The sequence below is a fragment of the Wolffia australiana genome, chromosome 2 (genome assembly GCF_029677425.1).
Source record: "Wolffia australiana isolate 7733 chromosome 2, ASM2967742v1".
Classification (NCBI taxonomy): domain Eukaryota; kingdom Viridiplantae; phylum Streptophyta; class Magnoliopsida; order Alismatales; family Araceae; genus Wolffia; species Wolffia australiana.
This window is the reverse complement of record NC_135836.1, coordinates 10,566,852-10,586,303: the sequence shown is the minus strand read 5'-3', so window position 1 is coordinate 10,586,303 and position 19,452 is coordinate 10,566,852. Positions and strand designations below refer to the sequence as shown.

Sequence of the window (19,452 nt, the reverse complement as noted above, 5' to 3'; positions counted from 1 at the left end):
TATTTGCAAAAATCGCGAATAAAAACAACATAATATGAGTAACCAGAATGTGATAAAAACAGGTGAGGGTTCCCAAAGATCAGAACGAATTAACTCAAAAGGTTTTTTTACATTATGAAGTGTTGAGGAAAATGGAAACTTCTGAGATATGAAACTATTGCTTGAATCAGATGTATAGTGTTTATTGGAATGAGATGTTGGAAGGCTGAATTTATTGATTTATTTTTGTAAAGTGCTTAACTCGGGATGCCCAAGTCCTGTCTCTCATGTATATTTAGAGGTTTGTTATCCAAGATTGGCTTCAAGACATGGTCCCATAAGCATCCAAGTAATGGAGCCTCCTCTGTCGAATCCCTTGAGATGGATCTGATTTGTATCCGGAGTTACATAGTGAGTTTCTCCACTGTAAGGATACCAGCCATGGTTTTCAAATAGAGTTGTTAATTTACCCTGAGGTTTGCCTGGTTAAGATTAATTCTGGTATGATGGTTTTTGGCTTTGGCATTTCTTGAATTCCATTAACGACACTCTCTGGCTCCATGACTATACTATGAACATATTTGGCACCGAAATTAGTATTGGTTACTTCTTCCTCTGGCCTGACTTGGTGATTATCCCTTTGAGTTTGATGTCTCTATTTATGGAATTCTCAGCAAAGGGTGGAAATTAGTAGCATTCCTAGTTTTCTGGTACGAGAAACAAGCATCGCGAGCCTTCACATTGTTCATGATGTCTTAAAATTTCAGATAATTAATGTTGTCTTTAAGGCTTATGATAAATTGTGCATATTACACATGAAGCCCTCGTAATTAAGTAAAACGTATGACAGCTTCAGACACTTGTTGTCCTACAGATCAAGTGCTTCAATTACATACCTGAAATGTTTGATATATTGATAAGCCGTGACAGTACCTTTGTTCATATTATGGAGCTCGTGCATGCTTGATTCCTGCTAAAAATTTTATCTTCTAATGTATCCCACATTTTTTTTTAGATCTCTCTTTTTTGACGCATGAAATAATGGACTCTCAAATTGTGGAATGCACAAATCCCAGAGTTTATTTATTAATCTTACATCATGCCTTAAACTATAGATTATCAATCTCATCACCAAATGGATCAGCAATTATAATTCTTAGAAGTTACTCTTCTGTAGCTTTGATTGAGTCATTATCATTCAAGATTGGTAAAATTCTGTATTTCCATGTCAGATAGTTTTTGCTTGTTAGCTATAACAATACCACTACTCCAGCACGAATGAACATTGGGACATGTACAATGGGCTTGTAGAGGAGATAAACTTGAAAATGATAACCTTGTTGCTCTGATACCATGCTAACAAATGGCCGTTCCAGAACAAAAACGAAAAGAATGACAGAGAGAAGAGAGAAACAAGAACAGAGACATGCAGGCAAAGGTGGTTATGTGTATTGAAATTCTCCCAATCAGAAGGATACAACTAAATGGTAATAATAAATATTTTATGCCTCTACGATCCTTTGACTCTACTAAAAAACAATGAGAATAAAAAAGAAATAGTCTAGCAATAGTGCCAGTTTTTTTTTTCAGCACAAAACACGGTGCTGGTTACGGCCAACCTTGCGATTGTGCCCGTAGACCGATCCTGCCGTGCCCTGGTAGCCACCCAGGGGGATTTTATATATAAGTGGAGTGTTTATAAGAGTTTATAGGCGTGGAACGAGTATAAATATCCCAATTACACTCGGATCCCACTCGTCCACGCCCATGTTCAGAAAATGAAAAGATACATAAATGATACCTTGCAGGTGCTCGGTGAAGTGCGGATGTCAACGCCCCACTGCAGCCCCCCGCGATGATGATGATGGAGCGGTATTGGAGCTGTCCTCGCCGTCGTTAGATGGCATCGATGAAGTGCATGGCCAGGACCTCCTTCGAGGCGGGCGCAATACACCCCTCTGGCTCGAGACGTCGTCGGCTAGGCGGGAGGGTGAGCGCTCCCACCTCGAGTGCTCCACGCGATCTGCCATTACCGCGGGCCTACCAAGAAAGAAAAAGAGATGAAGGGAGTCATGTGCGTACTGCGTGGTTGGCGAGGACATCTGCTGTCTGGTTGCCTTCTCTCAGCTGGTGTCGAACGCTATTTGTGCGAGGGCAACACCGCACGATGTCCTGCCAGACCAGGTGTAGTCGCCACTGGGATCATGTACCTACACGAAGCATGTCAACTAACACCTGTGAGTCTGACTCTACGACGATATTATGAAGGTTTCGTTCCTCACAGAGGAGTAAACCATCGCGTATCGCCATAGCTTTGGCTACTGTATTAGTTTGTATGCCATAGAAAGATGAGAAAGCAAAGAGGATACTCCCTGTATGGTCTCGGAGGATACCATTCCCCCTACGGGCCCCGGGTTCCAGTTTATACACTCAAGAGTAGGGTTTTAATTACGTCATTGAGGAACCCTGGTTTTTCTAGTAATATCTATACAAAGTTACATATTAACAAGTAAGGGTTGAATTACAAGGACAAAGCTACATATCAAGTAAAATAATAATGTATATTAAATGCATATAATCTCATTAAAATTGAGAAATTATGGGGATTCAAAATGAGAAATGTGAGAAATTTTCAAATTGACTTCAACAAATTCTACTGGGTTAGCCTGAAAATATCAATAAATACACAAAATAATGCAATTTAACATAATTGGATATTTTAATTTAATGATTTTTAAATTTTCCTGCATAATATCAGAGAGTTATCAAATTATCATGAATAAACATAAAATAAAAATGAAACAATGTATGCATTTGTGATTATTACTTATCTGAGGTACACAAATATAATTTTGAATTACATACCACTAATGTCACTAGTGGCTCATGTTTCCCTCAAATCTGTCATCATCTTCAAATATCTGCCCCTTTTTGGTGTTTTGGCTAGTCCCCTCATTTTAAAGGTACAACACAGATCTCCCTCTTATCCGTAATTTAGTTTGGACATTCCCTTTGTGTTTTTTACTCTAATACTAGGTTAGTTATATGTGTGCACAACTTAAAGGAATTCCTTCGGAAAGGATCTTGCTGTATATATTAGTGATGGGAGTTTATTTATATTTCTCTTTTGTAAATTTATCAAAATCTTATGTATTTTAATATTCCAATATTACTACAATTTGAAGTCAATTGGAATGGAAGATGGTCAGCGAACTAGACCCCCTTCTCTTTTCTATATTATGATTTTTTTCTTAACTAACCACATGAGAGGTTTAGATCTTCTCAAGTCACAATTTCATGTATTTTCTCTATGTGCATGTGGCATGATGACCAAACCTAGCCGATGGGATGCTGAGGTTGTATGACACTGATCTTGCTTTTGCCGAGAAAGTTACTACTTGATTAAAAATCATTATATTAGTTCGTGAGCGAGAGACTGATTAATGTTTTTTTACCTCATTACCATCCTGAGTGATGATAAGGATAAAAAAGCAAAAAGGTGATGAGATGGGAGGATTTTGGGTATGTATACCTTCCTTGCTGAGCTGGCTAATTTTTTTGGATTGAACAAAAGCAATGATAGCTAGGATTTTAAAGCGCATCAATAGGGAATTTTCATCCCTCGAATTGGAGCCCAAGCAGTGGACATTTGAGACATCAGAAAATTCAATCACAAGAGCTTACTTTGGTAAAAGGTTGTGTTTGGGTTAGTCCTGTATTTATTTAATGTTTAATATAGACCATATTTTTTTCCTAGAATCATGTCCTATTTTAAAAGTAAGCTTTCCCTCCATGTGACACATTTAATAGGTAGTAATTATTCTTCATGTGTACTATATTGAGAGATAAGGTATATAGGCAATTTACCCACGATTTGGCTTTTAAGTTTACAAGTTAATGTTGCTTAAACCTTTGGATACACATATAATATATTAAGTCATGAGGTTAAGATTTTCTAATCCTTAGAGGAATGTTCAATAAATCATGGCATTCATAACTTTTCTTTGGACTTAGCTTATTATCAAAACCTCATATCACTATCCCAGCAAAAAATACAGGTTAGTGTTCCACTTTAAAGAGAAAAAGATACATATAAACTTTTCATAAATTTAATTTAAGCTTTTTAAAATTTATTTTTTAACATAAATAATTAGCATTATTTTATTTTTTAATAACAATAAAATATTTCATGGGAAATTAAAACTAATAGTTAATATTTTAAAATAAAATAATGTTTAATCTTTTAAACATCTACATTTCTATTTTTATAATTGTGATAATGATTAAAATTAGAAAAATACACGATAATAAATCTTATAAATTGAGAAATACTATGTTTCAAAGGATGCGATGTTTAGGTATTTATTATAAATATATCATCACGCCAGATTAAATACGAATATGTTGTAAATATGATATTGAAGGCACAATATTTTGTTTTATTTTAATTCAATTTTAGTTGATTTTGAGGGACTAAGGCACTTAAAAAAACAGAAATATTTTTATAATCATATGTTATCTATTGTAAATTAGCAAGACATTTTCTCAAATTGATTCTTGAAGATAATTCCAATTAAGATATTCAAGATTTTATAGACAACAGGTTCATCAGATATGCATAATCATCAGACATACATTGTGGATGAATGAATATGTTTTTATTATGACATCTGATTCCTTAATCATAACATTCAAATTATCCTTACCTCTTATATAACAACTACTGCATGAAGGTGATTGAGTGATTAAGATGAGATTGTATGCTTTTGGTATAAGCTGATATTAATTCAAGTAAAAAATGCATTAATTTGTACTCTATGGTAGTATAGATATTGATAAAATATGTTTTATACTTATCCTTTCATGTGTTAGTACTAACTAGAATGACAAACTTCAGTTTCATTGTTAATCAAACACTAACCATTTGCACGTCTCACGCGAATGAAGAGTTATACAAGTACTGTAACCGATGATAGTAAAGGTTCCTGAAGAGATTTAAATCACTGCTCTGTATCTTTCAGAGCACGAGGCATCACTTATCACCTAGAGCCTTGTAACTTAAACTATTAATTTGGTTAACCAATCATGGATAAAATAATCTATATACCAAAATAGTTGATTAATAAGTTTGAGCAATACATTTTATTAGGTCATAAAAATTATTAAGTGAAGATATACATTAGCCTAGCGGGTAACAAGCACAATATTTTTGGACGCTGCTGGATATACTTAAATTGTAATGGTTTTGCAAGAAAATTGTAGTATTTTCATTCATTTAATGTGCATATTTTTATTTAAATGATCATGAATGAACTTTATTCTAGCTTTAGAAGATTTATTAGAGCTTTAGAATGAGGTTCCTATTTTTATTTGTTTTATGGTATTTTAATCACAATAATTTCATTAATAAATAATTTTATATTTATAATTATTTGATTAATTTAAATATTTTCGGGGTTTGAAAACATTTTTAAAATGATATTTTGGTTTCTCTATATTTTTCTTGTATTTTATGTAAAATTATAAAGTTAACTTATAAGGAAAATAACTTTGTAAAATGATTATGAAATTATTTAAATATTTTAATGAATTTTGAATATTTCATATTTTCCCAGAATATTGGTGACATACTAGCAATTAGCCACATGAAGTGGAGGATAGAGAAAAATCAGAGGAAGGAGAAAATTGAATGGCTACGACTGCTCCAAATTGAAACAATTATATCTAATAATCTAGGAGTTTATGCTGTAATTTTGAGGGAATATCTATACATCCACCATCTTGAGTCTATAAACATAGCCACTTACTTGTAACATAGGTACCCTTGGATTTTGTTCGTAATTAAAATTAGCAGAGGGATTTGCTCATTCAAAATATTTTTTTGGGTCTGTTCTCTCCTTCCAAAAGCAAAGGATTGAAGGAGTGACATTCAGATCAAGATTCATAAAGATAGAGAACTAGTTCGCATGTTGGGCACGTGAGAATAAGGTTAGTGGGCTTCATCTTTTTTCTAAAATCACAACTTTATCTTTCTATCCTAGGTTATTATCACTAATATCCTTGGTTTTCAACATCATGAATGCCACGTCCAACTCCCCTGCTCTTCGATGAGAATCCCTACATCTATGTCACAACTTGTAGCAGTGAAATGATAATCAATCCCACCTGCTATACGGCTCTCCAATGTGTATCCACAGCTATACTTGCCGCAGTTCGGGACCGTCGAAATCATTTTCTCACTCCATTAACACAACCCCCATGAACGCCTATGGCTCCCAAAGTGCAGTGTATGTATTTATTAAAAAATAATCATTATTTACCTACTTTTAATTCTAGCAAAGTTCCAAAAATATTTAATAATTTCTAAACGATTAAATTAATTGGAAAAGTTATTATTATTCACCTTTTTTACTTTGTTTTGTCATTTTCACCACTTTTGTTTCAATAAATTAAATTCAGTGACCAAAATAAATAAAAATCCAAAAAATGGAAATGAAATTTAAGTTCAGTTATTCAATGCTTTCTCTATGCTCATAAAGAAAATTATAAATATTTTTTCTTGAACTATAAGCCTTAAATGATGTAACGAATCCTTATTTCTGGTTCATAAAAGGGAGGTAGCCATTTTCGGTTCCCATTCCAGCCAGATATGGGAGCCCCCTTTTATTCTCATTTTCTCTGATTTCTCCCTTGTCTAGTAATATTGGACGGTGAGAAGATCAACTGGATCTTCAAGAAGGTTTGAAGAAGTTTAGGAGAAGCTACATCGTCACAGTGATCACATGAATACTTGTGGACGCTGGACACACGGATAAATTCAAGGTACTCTTACAAGGACAAGTTGAGGGTGGAATCATTTTGACACAAGGTGATATGGCACTCTATTTTTTATTGTATAATGTGATTTTATTTCAATGATTTTACACTCTGCAAGCCAAACTTAGAAGCTTCATCCAATCCCATAGATCCCAAAAAAGGTTAAAATTGGTATTGACATTGGGACAAGTAGACTTCGTGCAGGGTTAGTTGGTCATCTTGCCTTAGATATCAGGCCTTAAAAAGGTCAACTTTGCATCAGGTCAACCCAATGAATCAAATATGAAAGGTTTGAGGTTTGGCCAATGTTGGGATTTGCTAACTATAATTCAGATCAAGTGGTGCTTTCCTCTCAAACATAGGTTTCATGATGACCATGATAACGATGAAGCGACTCTGATGCCAGACGTCGTCGAGGACGTCATTCAGTCGGTACCGAGGATGATGGCTCGGTACCTAGATAGTGATGTCAGATGTCGACGATGTTGTCATCCGACGGATGATAACCCTAATTGGGTAATATGTAACTATGATGCACGATGAATGATGCGTCCTACGTGTCGTGCGTGCAGGCTCTGACTCAAGGAAGGTGCTGAGCTCCGAGCTTGGGCGGGGTCATCGGGTGATGGCAACGGTGGCCTCTCAAACCTTGTCGGTGGGACGAAGATGTCTATGGCCACGCAAAATCAATCCGTAGGGCTCGCGCGTAATGGATTGGCTCGTCCGTACCGATAACACACTCACCTGCTTCATAGTTTTCTCTCAATTACCTCTCTCACCTACCTAGCCCAAACGTGGTGGAGTCAAAACGAGAGTATGCTGCAACGGGTAATTTAACGAGCGAGCGGGAGGACGGCGTACCTCGGAGGCACATGGCTTGTCGTGCACAATCATAGACAATTACGGCGGTCGGAGCGAGTGTGATGGAGAGGCACCAGAGAGTGAACGGCGGCTTGACTGGCGATAGGTCACATGAGCGCTTGGTAAAGGGTCGGAGGAGAGGAGACGATGGAGCAACCAACGATGGCGACGCGGCTCGAGCAACTCTGCCTGTCCTGTCTAGGCAAACATAGGATAGCTGGCCTGGCCGGGTTGTTAACAGGGGCGAGCGACAACGATCATTCACCTGCAGGTTGGATGGAGTCTCGGTAGCGTTCAGTAGCCGATGGCGGACCAAGCCATCATGTGCTGGCTGCTAGCGACTCAAAACACCAAGGATCCATAGCCAGATCCAATCAGCTCCGCCCGGCTAATTAACGCGATGTGCGGCCCCCGGCTGATGGTAATGGGGTACAATTCCCACGGCGAAGGCAGTGCATCGGCGGCGGCGAAGCTCTTGGATGAGCTAGTCATGATCCGTGGACCTCGTACAATTGCTGTTGGGGAACCACCGCAACACGGGGTATTCCCGCAGCTACCTTGAATCTGTACGGCGGCAAGGCCCCTACGGATGGGAAAGGTCTAGGGGGGGGTTTACGGTCGACCTCGACTCTCGACCAACGATATTGGGGGGGGGGGGGGGGGGTCTCGCCGGTGAGGCAGGTGTAACGGAGGCGTCGGCATCTCACAGAGCGAGCGAAGTCATGGATGTGCACAGCGCGGTGAATTTGGTCTTGTTGAGGCCCTCAGACCAGTGGAGAAATTCCCTTCGGAATTCCCATCATCAGCACAACACCTGAGGTCGCAAACTTGTGTATCGCGACAAGGAAGATGCGGCAGGGCGACCGTTGACCGGCAGATGCGTTAAGGGGGATAATTGTCCATTAAGGGGGTCCTTATATAATGGGCCCCCATTACAAAAATAAAGGGGAAAACAGACATAAAAAAAAGAGAAAGGGGGAACAAGGGAGGGGAGTCCAAAATGACCCCCTCCCACATGACGATGACATGACGACGAACACATACGGACAGACGACGGATTCGTCGGGATGCGACGAAAACAAATCGATGAGTACGAAAAACACAAAATACGACTAACGAAGATGAGGGAAACCAAAATAAGATAAGACAAGCATGATTCACCCGGGCTGTCGACGACGGCAGCGGTGGCTCGGATGACTCCTTCGACAGGTCACGATGGCATGCCCCATCAGACTCATTGCTTAAAATATTAACCTGGTCAAGAGAATGGCTAAGATTTGGGTCAACATTGGGTTTGGACTGTGTTAAGCCTATAAATGTTGTGATTAAATGCAAGTTTAATTGTGTCATTTGGATTTAAACTTATGCAACAAAAATTTATAAAATTCCCTTTTTAAAGTATAGAATATATAAAATGAGAAAGGGATCGATCAACATGGAGGCAACTGTCCTCAAAATATGAATCTATTTTATGGTTGTAGGAGCTACAAATTGCACAAAGGAATGTAATGCCCTATAAATAGAGAGAAGATACTAAAGGAGAGAAGGATCAAGAAATCTGAATATTCTCTTAAAGATTCAGATCACCTGAATGAATGATGAGAATGGTTCTGGTGTTTAGGGATTTGTCCTTGTGAAAGTATCAAAACCTAAGGGAAGAAATGGATGGAAAGAAATCCTGCCCCTTCTTGATCTCGATTCTCCCTAGGTGGAAGCAACATCCTTGAGAGAAACTGAATATAAGTGGCGAATGGGATGTAGGTAAATACAGATTCAATCTAAATGAGATTCTAGCAATGGTAGATTACCTATCTACTTTTTTTTTTAATTTTAGACTGCACGCTTGAACTAAGGTGATGCTCTCCTCTCATTAACTTCTTCTAAATCATGTATATTTTGCCCGTCCTTGGCATTTTGGCAACAAACAAAAAGATAAAGAGGGTAAGAAGAAAATCACCAGATTAAGTCAAGAACTATTGAAAAATTTGACTTCAAAAGCTTGTTGTGACATTCTTAGCCAACTAGAGTTGGGGCAATTTCAAAGTGCTTATCTCCCCCTTCCTAATATTGTTTTAGAAATCCCTTTAATGGATGGAAAGAGAAGAAAAAGACAAAAGTACCCTCCAAATTTCAGGTCAATCTTATAGTTGGATCTTGAGATATCAAGGTTTGTATTTTTGTAAATGATGGCTATCTGATTTCTTCATTTTATCTCTCCTTCAGTTATTGCGAGCTCATCTTGCCTTTTACATTAAGAAAGGAATCTTTCTGCGAATCTGGTGTCAGAACATGAGCAAAAATATGGAAAAAATTAGAGAAAAATTAGTGAGTACCATTAGTAATTCTAAATATATAGTCTTTGCCTTGTAAAATAAAACTCATCATGAATCTAAAGTCAAAAAAATATGTACAAATTCCATAAAATTATAAAACAAATCATAAATTCACACTTAAGACAATTTTAATCAGTTTAAAGCATGATAACATGCAAATATGGACATTTAGACAGATATTTATGACTATGCATGATATTTCTACAATATTTTGCATGTTATCATTTGGCAAACCCACCCAAATCCTTGAATAAAGGGTTCATTGTGCGTGAGGAAAATCATGAAGAGACAAGTACAGGTAGTCACCACACCTCATTATTTTATATTTTGGTAGGATAATCACAACAATAAATTTCCTATAGTCACGGGTCAATCATCTGTGATTAGGGATGATAATGAAAAAAACATTTTATGAATTCATGCCCTAAAAATGGATAATGATAATTTTAGTACGTATTCATTATTATGTTATGTTTTGATTTGAGAACCTAAAGTTTACATGCGAAATGATTTTTTTCATCCCTCATTTGCGTCATCATTATATAGATAAAGAGATGATAACACAGTAATTATCATGGAAGACATATAGAGAACCAGAGAAAGTTGCAAAAAAGGGAGAAAGGAGGGAGAGAGCATGGATACATTTTATATAATTTTAAAACTTTTAAAATTATTAAATATTTAAAAATTTTAATAATGTTTATCCCATTATCATTTAAAGTCATGGCATTAACATTCTGACCTAATTCTTAGGGCTCATCATTGTCATCCAAATGTGTGAGACACTCTGTTTTTCTGTTGCAACCACTTGATTGTAAGGTTTATACTCACGGAGTACATAATTAAATGAACCTTCAGTCAGCTTACTCAACCTGAACCAAGAAGACAAGTCAATAGTCAGGTTGGACAACAGTACATGACTCAGGGTTATACGAATAATCGTCCTTAATGGTTTTCATGAGTGAAACTAAGAAGAAATTATTATCATCACTCATCTGAAGTTAGGGAGGATGAATCATCATACTCAGTGTGATCCTCATGATGGATGATGAGGATGATGTCAATGATGATGTGGAGAGGAGTGGTGAGGGAGAGAGGAATAGAGAGAGAGAGAGAGAGCTGAAAGAGGAGAGAGATTTCACTAAGTGAGAGAGTAGTGTAGAGAGTAGATATAAGAGAGGAAAGACAGATAAATAAACAAATATATTATAGAGAGATTGAGGATAAATAGACAGGTACAGAGAAATAAAGAGACAACTTGCGAGATAAGGCCAACAAGAGAGAGATAGAGAAGGGGGATAGAGAGGGCGTGAGAGAGTGGGTATTGAAAAAAAGGAGAGAGAAGATATCCTTTGAAAAAATAGTCATTTATTTTCTACACATCATCAGAACTTTTCATCTTCATCCAGATCTCGATACTTATAGTTTTTATTGACAATGATAGATGTAATCATCTACATTATCAACTCTTCATTGTCAATGATGACGATGTCACCAAAGAAACATAATCTATGAACCCTAGTTTGGTCAACTAACCTATGTTGACCTAGAAGGCGGGTAGGACTTTGAGTCAGCTAGGTAGGCGAGTAGGGTCTGATTACCTGACACTACTAGTTCAGCAAGTCAGTTTACTCATTTGGATTGATAACTTCGAGGGACAGGTCATATTACCTGATCCAGCTGGCTCAATATGGATTGATATGAATACATAAAAATTATAATTTATAAATTATAGAATTAAAAATGTATCCATAGATGTATAAGGACACTGATACCATCATCCATGCACCATTAATTATAAGTATTGTATACAATCCCATGTGCCATAAATGTGGATATATCATGTTGTTCATGAAATTTCATGATTATTCAAATATTTCAATGAAATATAAATTCCATTTTATTTTCAAATGAAATTATATTTAAAAATAATACGACACCCTTTAATGTCAAGCCAATAAATTATGTTATCCTTGTTGCATGAATATTCTATTATCATTTTAGAGATCATCCTGCTTGACTTCATAGAATTCAAGCAATTAAACAACTAATTAGTACTTTTGATTTGTCATGTGTACAGGACATTACAGGAAATAATCTTGGTAATTATTGGACACTTATAGCAGTTTATTTTTCCTTGATAGGGATCATCTGGGCCCATGGATGAGGTTGGAGAGCAGGCATCAAGGGAGGAAGCCCAAGAGTCGCACCTCTTGCTGATTTCACAACTCCCTCCAAGAGAAACTGTCCCAAGGATGGGATACCCATTGATGGAAGCAAGGACAAAAATGGCAAGGAAAAGTAAACTGGGATATTTATACCCATATATGAGTGGAAATTTCCATCCTCTCTCCCCTCATTTTGAACATTTCTCCTCCCAGCGGCTCAAGGGAAGGACAATAATCTCTTCTGGATTCGGGTTTCTCAACCTGTTGAATGGAAGTTTATTTGAGTATTTTGTTTTCAGTTCCCCCTCTCTGTGTCCTTGCAATATACCCAGTGAGGGTGAAATATGCAGACGGATGAGAATTTAGGAGAACCAAGAGACTCGTGTTCATCCCTATATCTATCTTATCCCCCTTCTTACTATCGATTTGCTCTTTGCTCTACTAATTTCCGTCTTCTCAATCCATCCTCCATCCGTTTCACATTCTTGTTTCATAGTATTTAGACTTTTTCTCATTTTAGGCCATCTATTAGCCTAAACTACTTCATCTACTTTCATTTGAGAAGGAATTGTAGCTGAAATACCAAATCCCATTCCAAAAACCACCCTAATCAAATTTCTTCATCATCTTCCTAGTCATTCTATTATCCTATTCTATTTTATTCTAAAGCAAGATATGTCATATCAGATCCTGCCTCCCTGTGAACGAATGCTTGCTGAACCAATATTTCTTGTAAATTAGTTAAATTAAAATTATATTAGTGTAATTGGTTAAGTTCATATAAAAACAAAAACAAGATAAACCATAAATTTGGGCTTACTACAGACCACTCAACAGAACCATCTGACAGGACTTGACCCAACAAAGGTGACAGGTGGACCTGGGACTGGGCCAACAAACTTACCCTAACCCTTGGGTCGGCCAATCGAAGCTGACTGGGGACATCATTTCCATTTAAGATATCATGTCCAAGGTCATGTCGAACAAGGACTGGGTAATTCTCCATAACCAACCTGACCACCTGACCCCAACCCTAAACGTGTAGAAGGTTAGATGAGACTCCTAGAGAAACGTAACCTGTAAAATATCACGTCTTTAAATAATATATAAAATAGCCCAGAATATCCTAGATTAGTTATAAATTTGAATGAGGAATTTCACTTCATACATCAAATAACCGACACCAAACTCACTAAAATAACAAGCTAAATCTTTTACAATCAACTCAATTCACCAAAATCATCACATCACATACTGAAAATCATTCGAGAGCTTTACCATCATTGTTCTGTCTTAAAAAAAAAACCCAAACGACCTTAATTGAATCCTCTATATCCACCATATAATCCCACTGATCTCCAGCATAGAAAAAAACCCAGCACTGGCACCATTCACCAATTGAACAAAGGAGATCGAATCAATCCAACCATCTCGAATGGGCCAATTAAAATCGATCAAGATCAAGCGCAAGCTCGCCACATGATGTGCGTACAGTGCAGGGAAGCGGAGGGGACAGTTTTTTTTGTTCCAGGACTAAAAACCATCCAGTCCACGAGATTTGACATTATCGGGACGGAAATTCATGCCGAGACGAACAGACGTGATGGTTTTTGGCCACTCCGACTAAAATACCATCTCGTGTCCCTGAACTGATTGAGGACGTCAGACGGAAAATTTTCGTCCCGTTCCGTCCATCGTCCACGTCCCGGAAGATCCGGGACTATAGATGTGCGGCCCTGTTTCAGCCACTCTTACTAATCTCCCAGATTTTTACACAGATTCTGGCCGAATCAGTCGCCTTCTCCCCCTTCTTCCTCGGCCCCCTTTTCCTCAACACCAGCGGCGATGGAAACCCAGCAATCGTCGATATGATGCCACCCCGTTGCAACGGCGCTTTCCTCCCTTCTTCTTCTTCAACTTCTTCTCCGTCTTCAGAATCGAACACTCTCTCCTCGCTCTTCTTCCTGTTGAGAAACTGGTGCCCCGGCCAAGGAAAGAAGAAGATGACCGGCCCGCCGAGCCGAACCTTATCCTTCTCCACGCCGGACTCGCTCTCGGACTGGCTCCGCCCCCGCCTCCCGGCCGAGCCCTTCTCCTCCTGGGGGGTCAAGCCCGGCACCAAGACGGTCCACAACCTCTGGCTCGAGCTCGCCATGGGCGAGACCGCGCTCGACACGGACCTGGGTCCGCCCCTCCTCCGGACCGTCCGGGTCGCCTCGGTCCGGATCCGCAACGCCCGCGGGGAGCAGCTCGTCGAGTCGCACCAGCTCCTGTCCGATGGCTCGGTCCGGTGGCGCCGCCGGTCGCTGTCGGAGAAGATGAAGCCCGGCGAGTCGGCCGAGGACGCGGCGGCGCGGGCCGTCGCGGAGGAGCTCGGCGGGCGGGCGACCGCGGTGGTTCGCCCCGGCTCGGTTGTGACTCGGGTCGAGGAGCGGGCCTCGGCATCGTACCCGGGCCTGCCCGCCAGGTACGTTGTGCATTTTGTCGAGGCGGAGGTGGCGGGGGTTCCGCAGGAAGGCGAGTTTTCTACGGAGGAGCGTGGCGAGTCGGCGTACCCTCTTGGCGCGGTCTCCGTTCTTCGCCATTTCTGGAAGTGGGTCGCCGACGATCCCCCCCTATGAGCCCGACCCAGTTCTCCAATCTCCCCCCTTTCCTTGCCCAGTTTGACAGATTTCTGGAAAGATGGTTCTTTTTTCTATAATCCCGCTTCTTCTTTTGAGCCCGACCCAGTTCTCCAATCTCCCCCCTTTTTCCTTACCCACTTTGACAGATTTCTGGAAGGATGGTTTTTTTTCTATAAGCCCGCTTCTTCTTCTGAGCCCGACCCAGTTCTCCAATCTCCCCCTTTTTCCTTACCCCGTTTGGCAGATTTCTGGAAAGATGGTTTTTTTTTCTATAAGCCCGCTTCTTCTTCTTCTTTCGCTTGCCTTATGATCGACCCATTTCTCGGATCATCCAGCCATCGGTGCCCAGTTCGACAGATTTCTGGAAAGATGGTTTCTTCTTCTTCTTTCGCTTGCCTCATGATCGTTCCATTTCTCGGATCATCCAGCCATCGGTGCCCACTTTGACAGATTTCTGGAAAGATGGTTTCTTTTCCATGAACCCGCTTCTTCTTCTTCTTCTTCTTCTCTCGTTCTTCTCAGGTGAATGACGAGATCGACCCTTCTTGTTCTTCTGAGACCGACCCATTTCTCGGATCATCCAGCCATCGGTGCCCACTTTGACAGATTTCAGGAAAGATGGTTTCTTTTCCCTGAACCCGGTTCTTCTTCTTCTTCTCTCGTTCTTCTCCGGTGACCGATGAGATCGACCCTTCTTGTTCTTCTGAGACCGACCCAGTTCTCGGATCATCCATCCATCGGTGCCCACTTTGACAAACTTGCAAAAAGACGGATTCTTGGTCAAGATTTGCCTTCTTGCTCCGGCCTTCGCCGGCGAACAAAGTCCGCCTGCGGTAATTTCCCGTCTGCCCGAAGGGCCGTCTCCAGAGCTTCGAGACAGCCCGCGGGCAGCCCCAATTCCCGGTCCAAGGCCTTCTTAAACAACTCGAACGCCTCGGCGGCTCGCCCTCCATGGCTCAGACGCCTCAAGACTTCGCCGCAGACCTCCCCCTCGGCCTTCTTCTTCTTCTTCCCCGCCGGCTGCTTCAACCAGAACAGAACCAAGTCTCGAGCCTCGTCCAGCCTCTCACTCTCGCAAAGCGCCTCGATCACCTCCTCCATCTTCACCTCGAACCCGCTTCCATACAACCGTGCAAGAACTCCAAAAGCTTCGTCTCGAAGCCCGTCTTTGAAAAGCTTGGAAACCAGTCCAGTGGTGAGGTCCAGCCTCGGCCGTACCTTCCTCTCCAGCATCGTCTCCAGCAGAGCCCGAGCTTCCCTTCCATCGGCAACGGCGAGAACAGAGTGGAAGATAGCTGTCTTGGGGCGGTGACCTCTGCCGAGCATTTTCTCGAGCGCTTTCATGGCGAAACGCCCTTCCCCAACGTTTAAAAACCCGTTGATTAAACGCTCGAAGGCCTCCACCCCGGGGCCGAGCTCCCTCCTCGCCATCTCCGCCGTTATCGCGTGAGCTCTTCTGAAATCCCCTTCTTCGCAGAGCCCACGAATCAAAATCTTACTCGAGGTCACGTCCATGGCGGCCCCCCTGGCGAGCAGCAGCCGGAACAAGATCAGAGCTTTCCCGGCCTTTCCCCCATGGCAGAGTCGAGAGAACACCGGGTTGAAAGCCGCCATTAGAGGAGCAGAGCTCCTCTGCAAGACCTTCTTCTCCATCATCTCCTCAAGCAACGCCTCCGCTCTCTCCCCCTCGCCGCCCTCGCACAGCGCGCTAATCAGCACGCTGTAAGTGGCGGAATCCGGCATCACCTTCAAGCTCGGCATTTGATCAAACACCGCCAAGGCATCTCCAACCGCGCCTCGGCCGCAATGAGAGGAAATCAGAGTGTTGAAAGAGCAAGTATCCGGCTTGAACCCCGCCCATCCCCCTTCCGCCATGATTTCCTTGATCAAATCCGGCCTCTGATTCTCGCAGAGCCCCCGCAACAGCGTGTTGAAGGTGACTTCACTCGGCCGAATCCCCGCTTCCGCCATCTTCCCCAGCAAATTCATGGCCTCCGGGACTCGGCGGCGCTCCAGAAACCCGCGGATGACGATCGTGAAGGAGACGATAGACGGGTCGCGCATTTCGTCGAGCAGCTTGCAGGCGTCCCCCGTCATCCCCTTTCTGCACAACCCGTGAAGGACCGCGTTGAAGGTTCTCACATCGGGCTTCAACCGCCAAAGCCCCATCTCTCTGAACAGGCCGAGAGCTTCCTCCTCCATGGAATTCAAGCAGAGGCCGCGGATGAGCGTGTTGAAAGTGCAGACGTCGGGCTTGACGCCGAAGCGGGGCATGTCGTGGAAGAGGGAGAGGGCCGCGCGGGTGCGGCCGCGGGGGAGGAGGACGGAGAGGAGGGTGTTGAAGGAGAAGACGGAGGGGGAGACGGCGAAGTCCTTGCGCATTTCGTCGAACAGGTGGAGGGCGCGGCGGAGCTCGCCGGATCGGGCGCAGGCGCGGATGACAGCGTTGAAGAAGCGGTCGTGGAGGATGCGCTTGTCGAGGGAGTGGAGGAAGTCGACGGCGGGGGAGAGGTTGCGGCAGCGGCAGAGGACTTGGAGCATCTTGAAGTGGGCTCGGTCGTCGAGGGGTTGGCTGAGCTTGGCCCATTGGAAGACGCGGAGGGCTGTGGCGGGGGGCTTGATGAGGTCGAGGGAGAGGACGATGGCGTCTCGAGAGAGTTGTGGGGAGAGGGCGGCGAGTGCCGAGTGGACTTGGGGCGGCCATGGGACGGAATGCCCGTTCACTAGCTCCGCGAGGGCTGCCGCTGATTTCTTGGGTTCTGAAGCAGAGGGGTTGGGGTAGGATGAGGAAGAGGAGGAACGCCCCGGGAGATGGCCGCGCCGGAGCCGCAGCATTGCAGGGAGCTCGCTCGCTGGAACGCTGGGTTTTGTACCTCCAGATTTTACTTAGAAAATGGACTCTTTGTTCCCCTAACCTTCTCTTTACTAGAGTTTATTCTCTTTTATTGGGTTGAGTCCGTTCTTACTGAACTTAAATTGTTGATTATAACTTCAAATTTTTTTTGAAAAGTTTATGTCTGTACGTATGAATGTGTGCACGTGTGTATGTATGTGTATGTATGTGTGTGTATGTATGTGTGTGTATGTATGTGTGTGTATGTATGCATGCATGTATGTATGTGTGCATGTATGTATGCATGTATGTATGCATGTATGTAACTGAATACAACTGGTATACCTTCCTGCAAGTCAGGAAATGAAAACTGTATTCTTATTAGTTAATTGTTGATTTTACTGAACTCAATTGTTGATTTTATTTAGTTGGAAAATGGATTCTTGTTCCCTTAAACTTCTCTTTACTGCAGTTTATTCTTGTTTATTGGCTGGAGTCCAGTCTTAGTGAACTTGAATTTTTTACTATAACTTCAACACTTTCTAGAAAACTTTCAAAAAATAAAACATGAATACCTCTGATATACCTCCTTGTTACCCACGATACCTCATATGTCCCCCATGAGCCTGAAGGGACATCTCTATTGAAGCACCATGCACCTAACAGTTTTATTTGTTATGAGTTTCTACTTCAATACTCATGACTGTGATTTTTGTCCTTTTAGTATTTTAAATGAAAATGGTTCTAGTTAAGAATATCTGTGTTTTTAACCATTTTGAAGAAGAGTATGTGATGCTTCATTTTGCATTACTTTGTGAAAAATATGAATGAAAATTTAAGAATCAGAAGTTTTCTAAGCATGATCATTGGGCATATACTACTTAATATGTATCTCTGAATTTAATTCATTTTTAGGGCTCTTAATGGTCGAAATTTTAGGATATTGTATCATCAAAATAATGCATCACGATACCTTTAGTTACATTCCAAAACCATTACTCACTCTAATAATGTTGGATAAGGGTTCTTTTGATGAGTAAGATGATTCAAATAATATATAGAATATATACAATTTAAAAATTTGAATATATATTTCTAGGAAATTCACCAATAATATTAATAATTAATATGAATAATGGAATACCAAAATAATTACTAAAATAAAAAAAAATTATGATTGCTCATCAACTATATGGATTTTAATTATTTTCTTTATAGATATTATGTTGAATGAAACTTTAAACTTCTCCCGAACTTATGGAACAAATAGAACTTCATTAGATAAATATTCCTACGAGTATATAGTTCTAAGAATATAAAATAAAAATGTCTAATTTTCCATTTTTTCACTCTACATCCATCAACTTAGTTAATGAAGCAAAATCTAGCATGCACAGATATAAAAATAATAACTTGCACTAGTCAAATTTTTAGACTCAATCAGACAGGTCATGTAGAGTGAGAACATCTTCCAAAGGACTGGATACTGGTGATAGAGTTAAAGAGCTATAGTAGTTTTTTTTTTAAAAAAAGGGAAGTAATAGTATGTATATAATAAGGGATATTAATAATTCATACAGAGAAACAGAGTAGCTAAGAAGAGATGGTGTGATAGCATTAATAAAAATTGGAGAGTGATATGTATTATTAGGAGGCATGAAAAGGGGTGGTGATGTAAACAAGATAGAGATATACACACATATATAATGTTCTATTTGGAGACATATTAGGAAACATATGGAATGTATTAGTTAAATCTATTATGATAAGTAGATTGTGACAGCAGGTCAGGCGTGAAAGCAACATTTAAAAAATCAGGTGCGTAAGAGACAGGTAAG

The 19,452-nt window shown here is 40.8% G+C and overlaps 2 protein-coding genes across 2 annotated transcripts; one reads left to right on the top strand and one right to left on the bottom strand.

Annotated features, from left to right (window-relative positions):
* Positions 1 to 13,331: 13,331 nt before the first annotated feature.
* Positions 13,332 to 17,705, bottom strand: LOC144716798 (Tetratricopeptide repeat (TPR)-like superfamily protein). The gene has a single exon (XM_078592040.1). The coding sequence runs from the start codon at positions 17,614 to 17,616 to the stop codon at positions 15,562 to 15,564; it is 2,055 nt and encodes a 684-aa protein (XP_078448166.1). The 5' UTR covers positions 17,617 to 17,705; the 3' UTR covers positions 13,332 to 15,561.
* Positions 14,026 to 14,858, top strand: LOC144716799 (RING-H2 zinc finger protein). Its single transcript, XM_078592041.1, has one exon. The coding sequence runs from the start codon at positions 14,026 to 14,028 to the stop codon at positions 14,776 to 14,778; it is 753 nt and encodes a 250-aa protein (XP_078448167.1). The 3' UTR covers positions 14,779 to 14,858.
* Positions 17,706 to 19,452: the final 1,747 nt, after the last annotated feature.

What these genes read in the sequence shown, in the direction of transcription:
- LOC144716799 (XM_078592041.1), top strand. Translation starts at nt 14,026, where the DNA reads ATGATGCCACCCCGTTGCAACGGCGCTTTCCTCCCTTCTTCTTCTTCA.
- LOC144716798 (XM_078592040.1), bottom strand. Translation starts at nt 17,616, where the DNA reads ATGCTGCGGCTCCGGCGCGGCCATCTCCCGGGGCGTTCCTCCTCTTCC.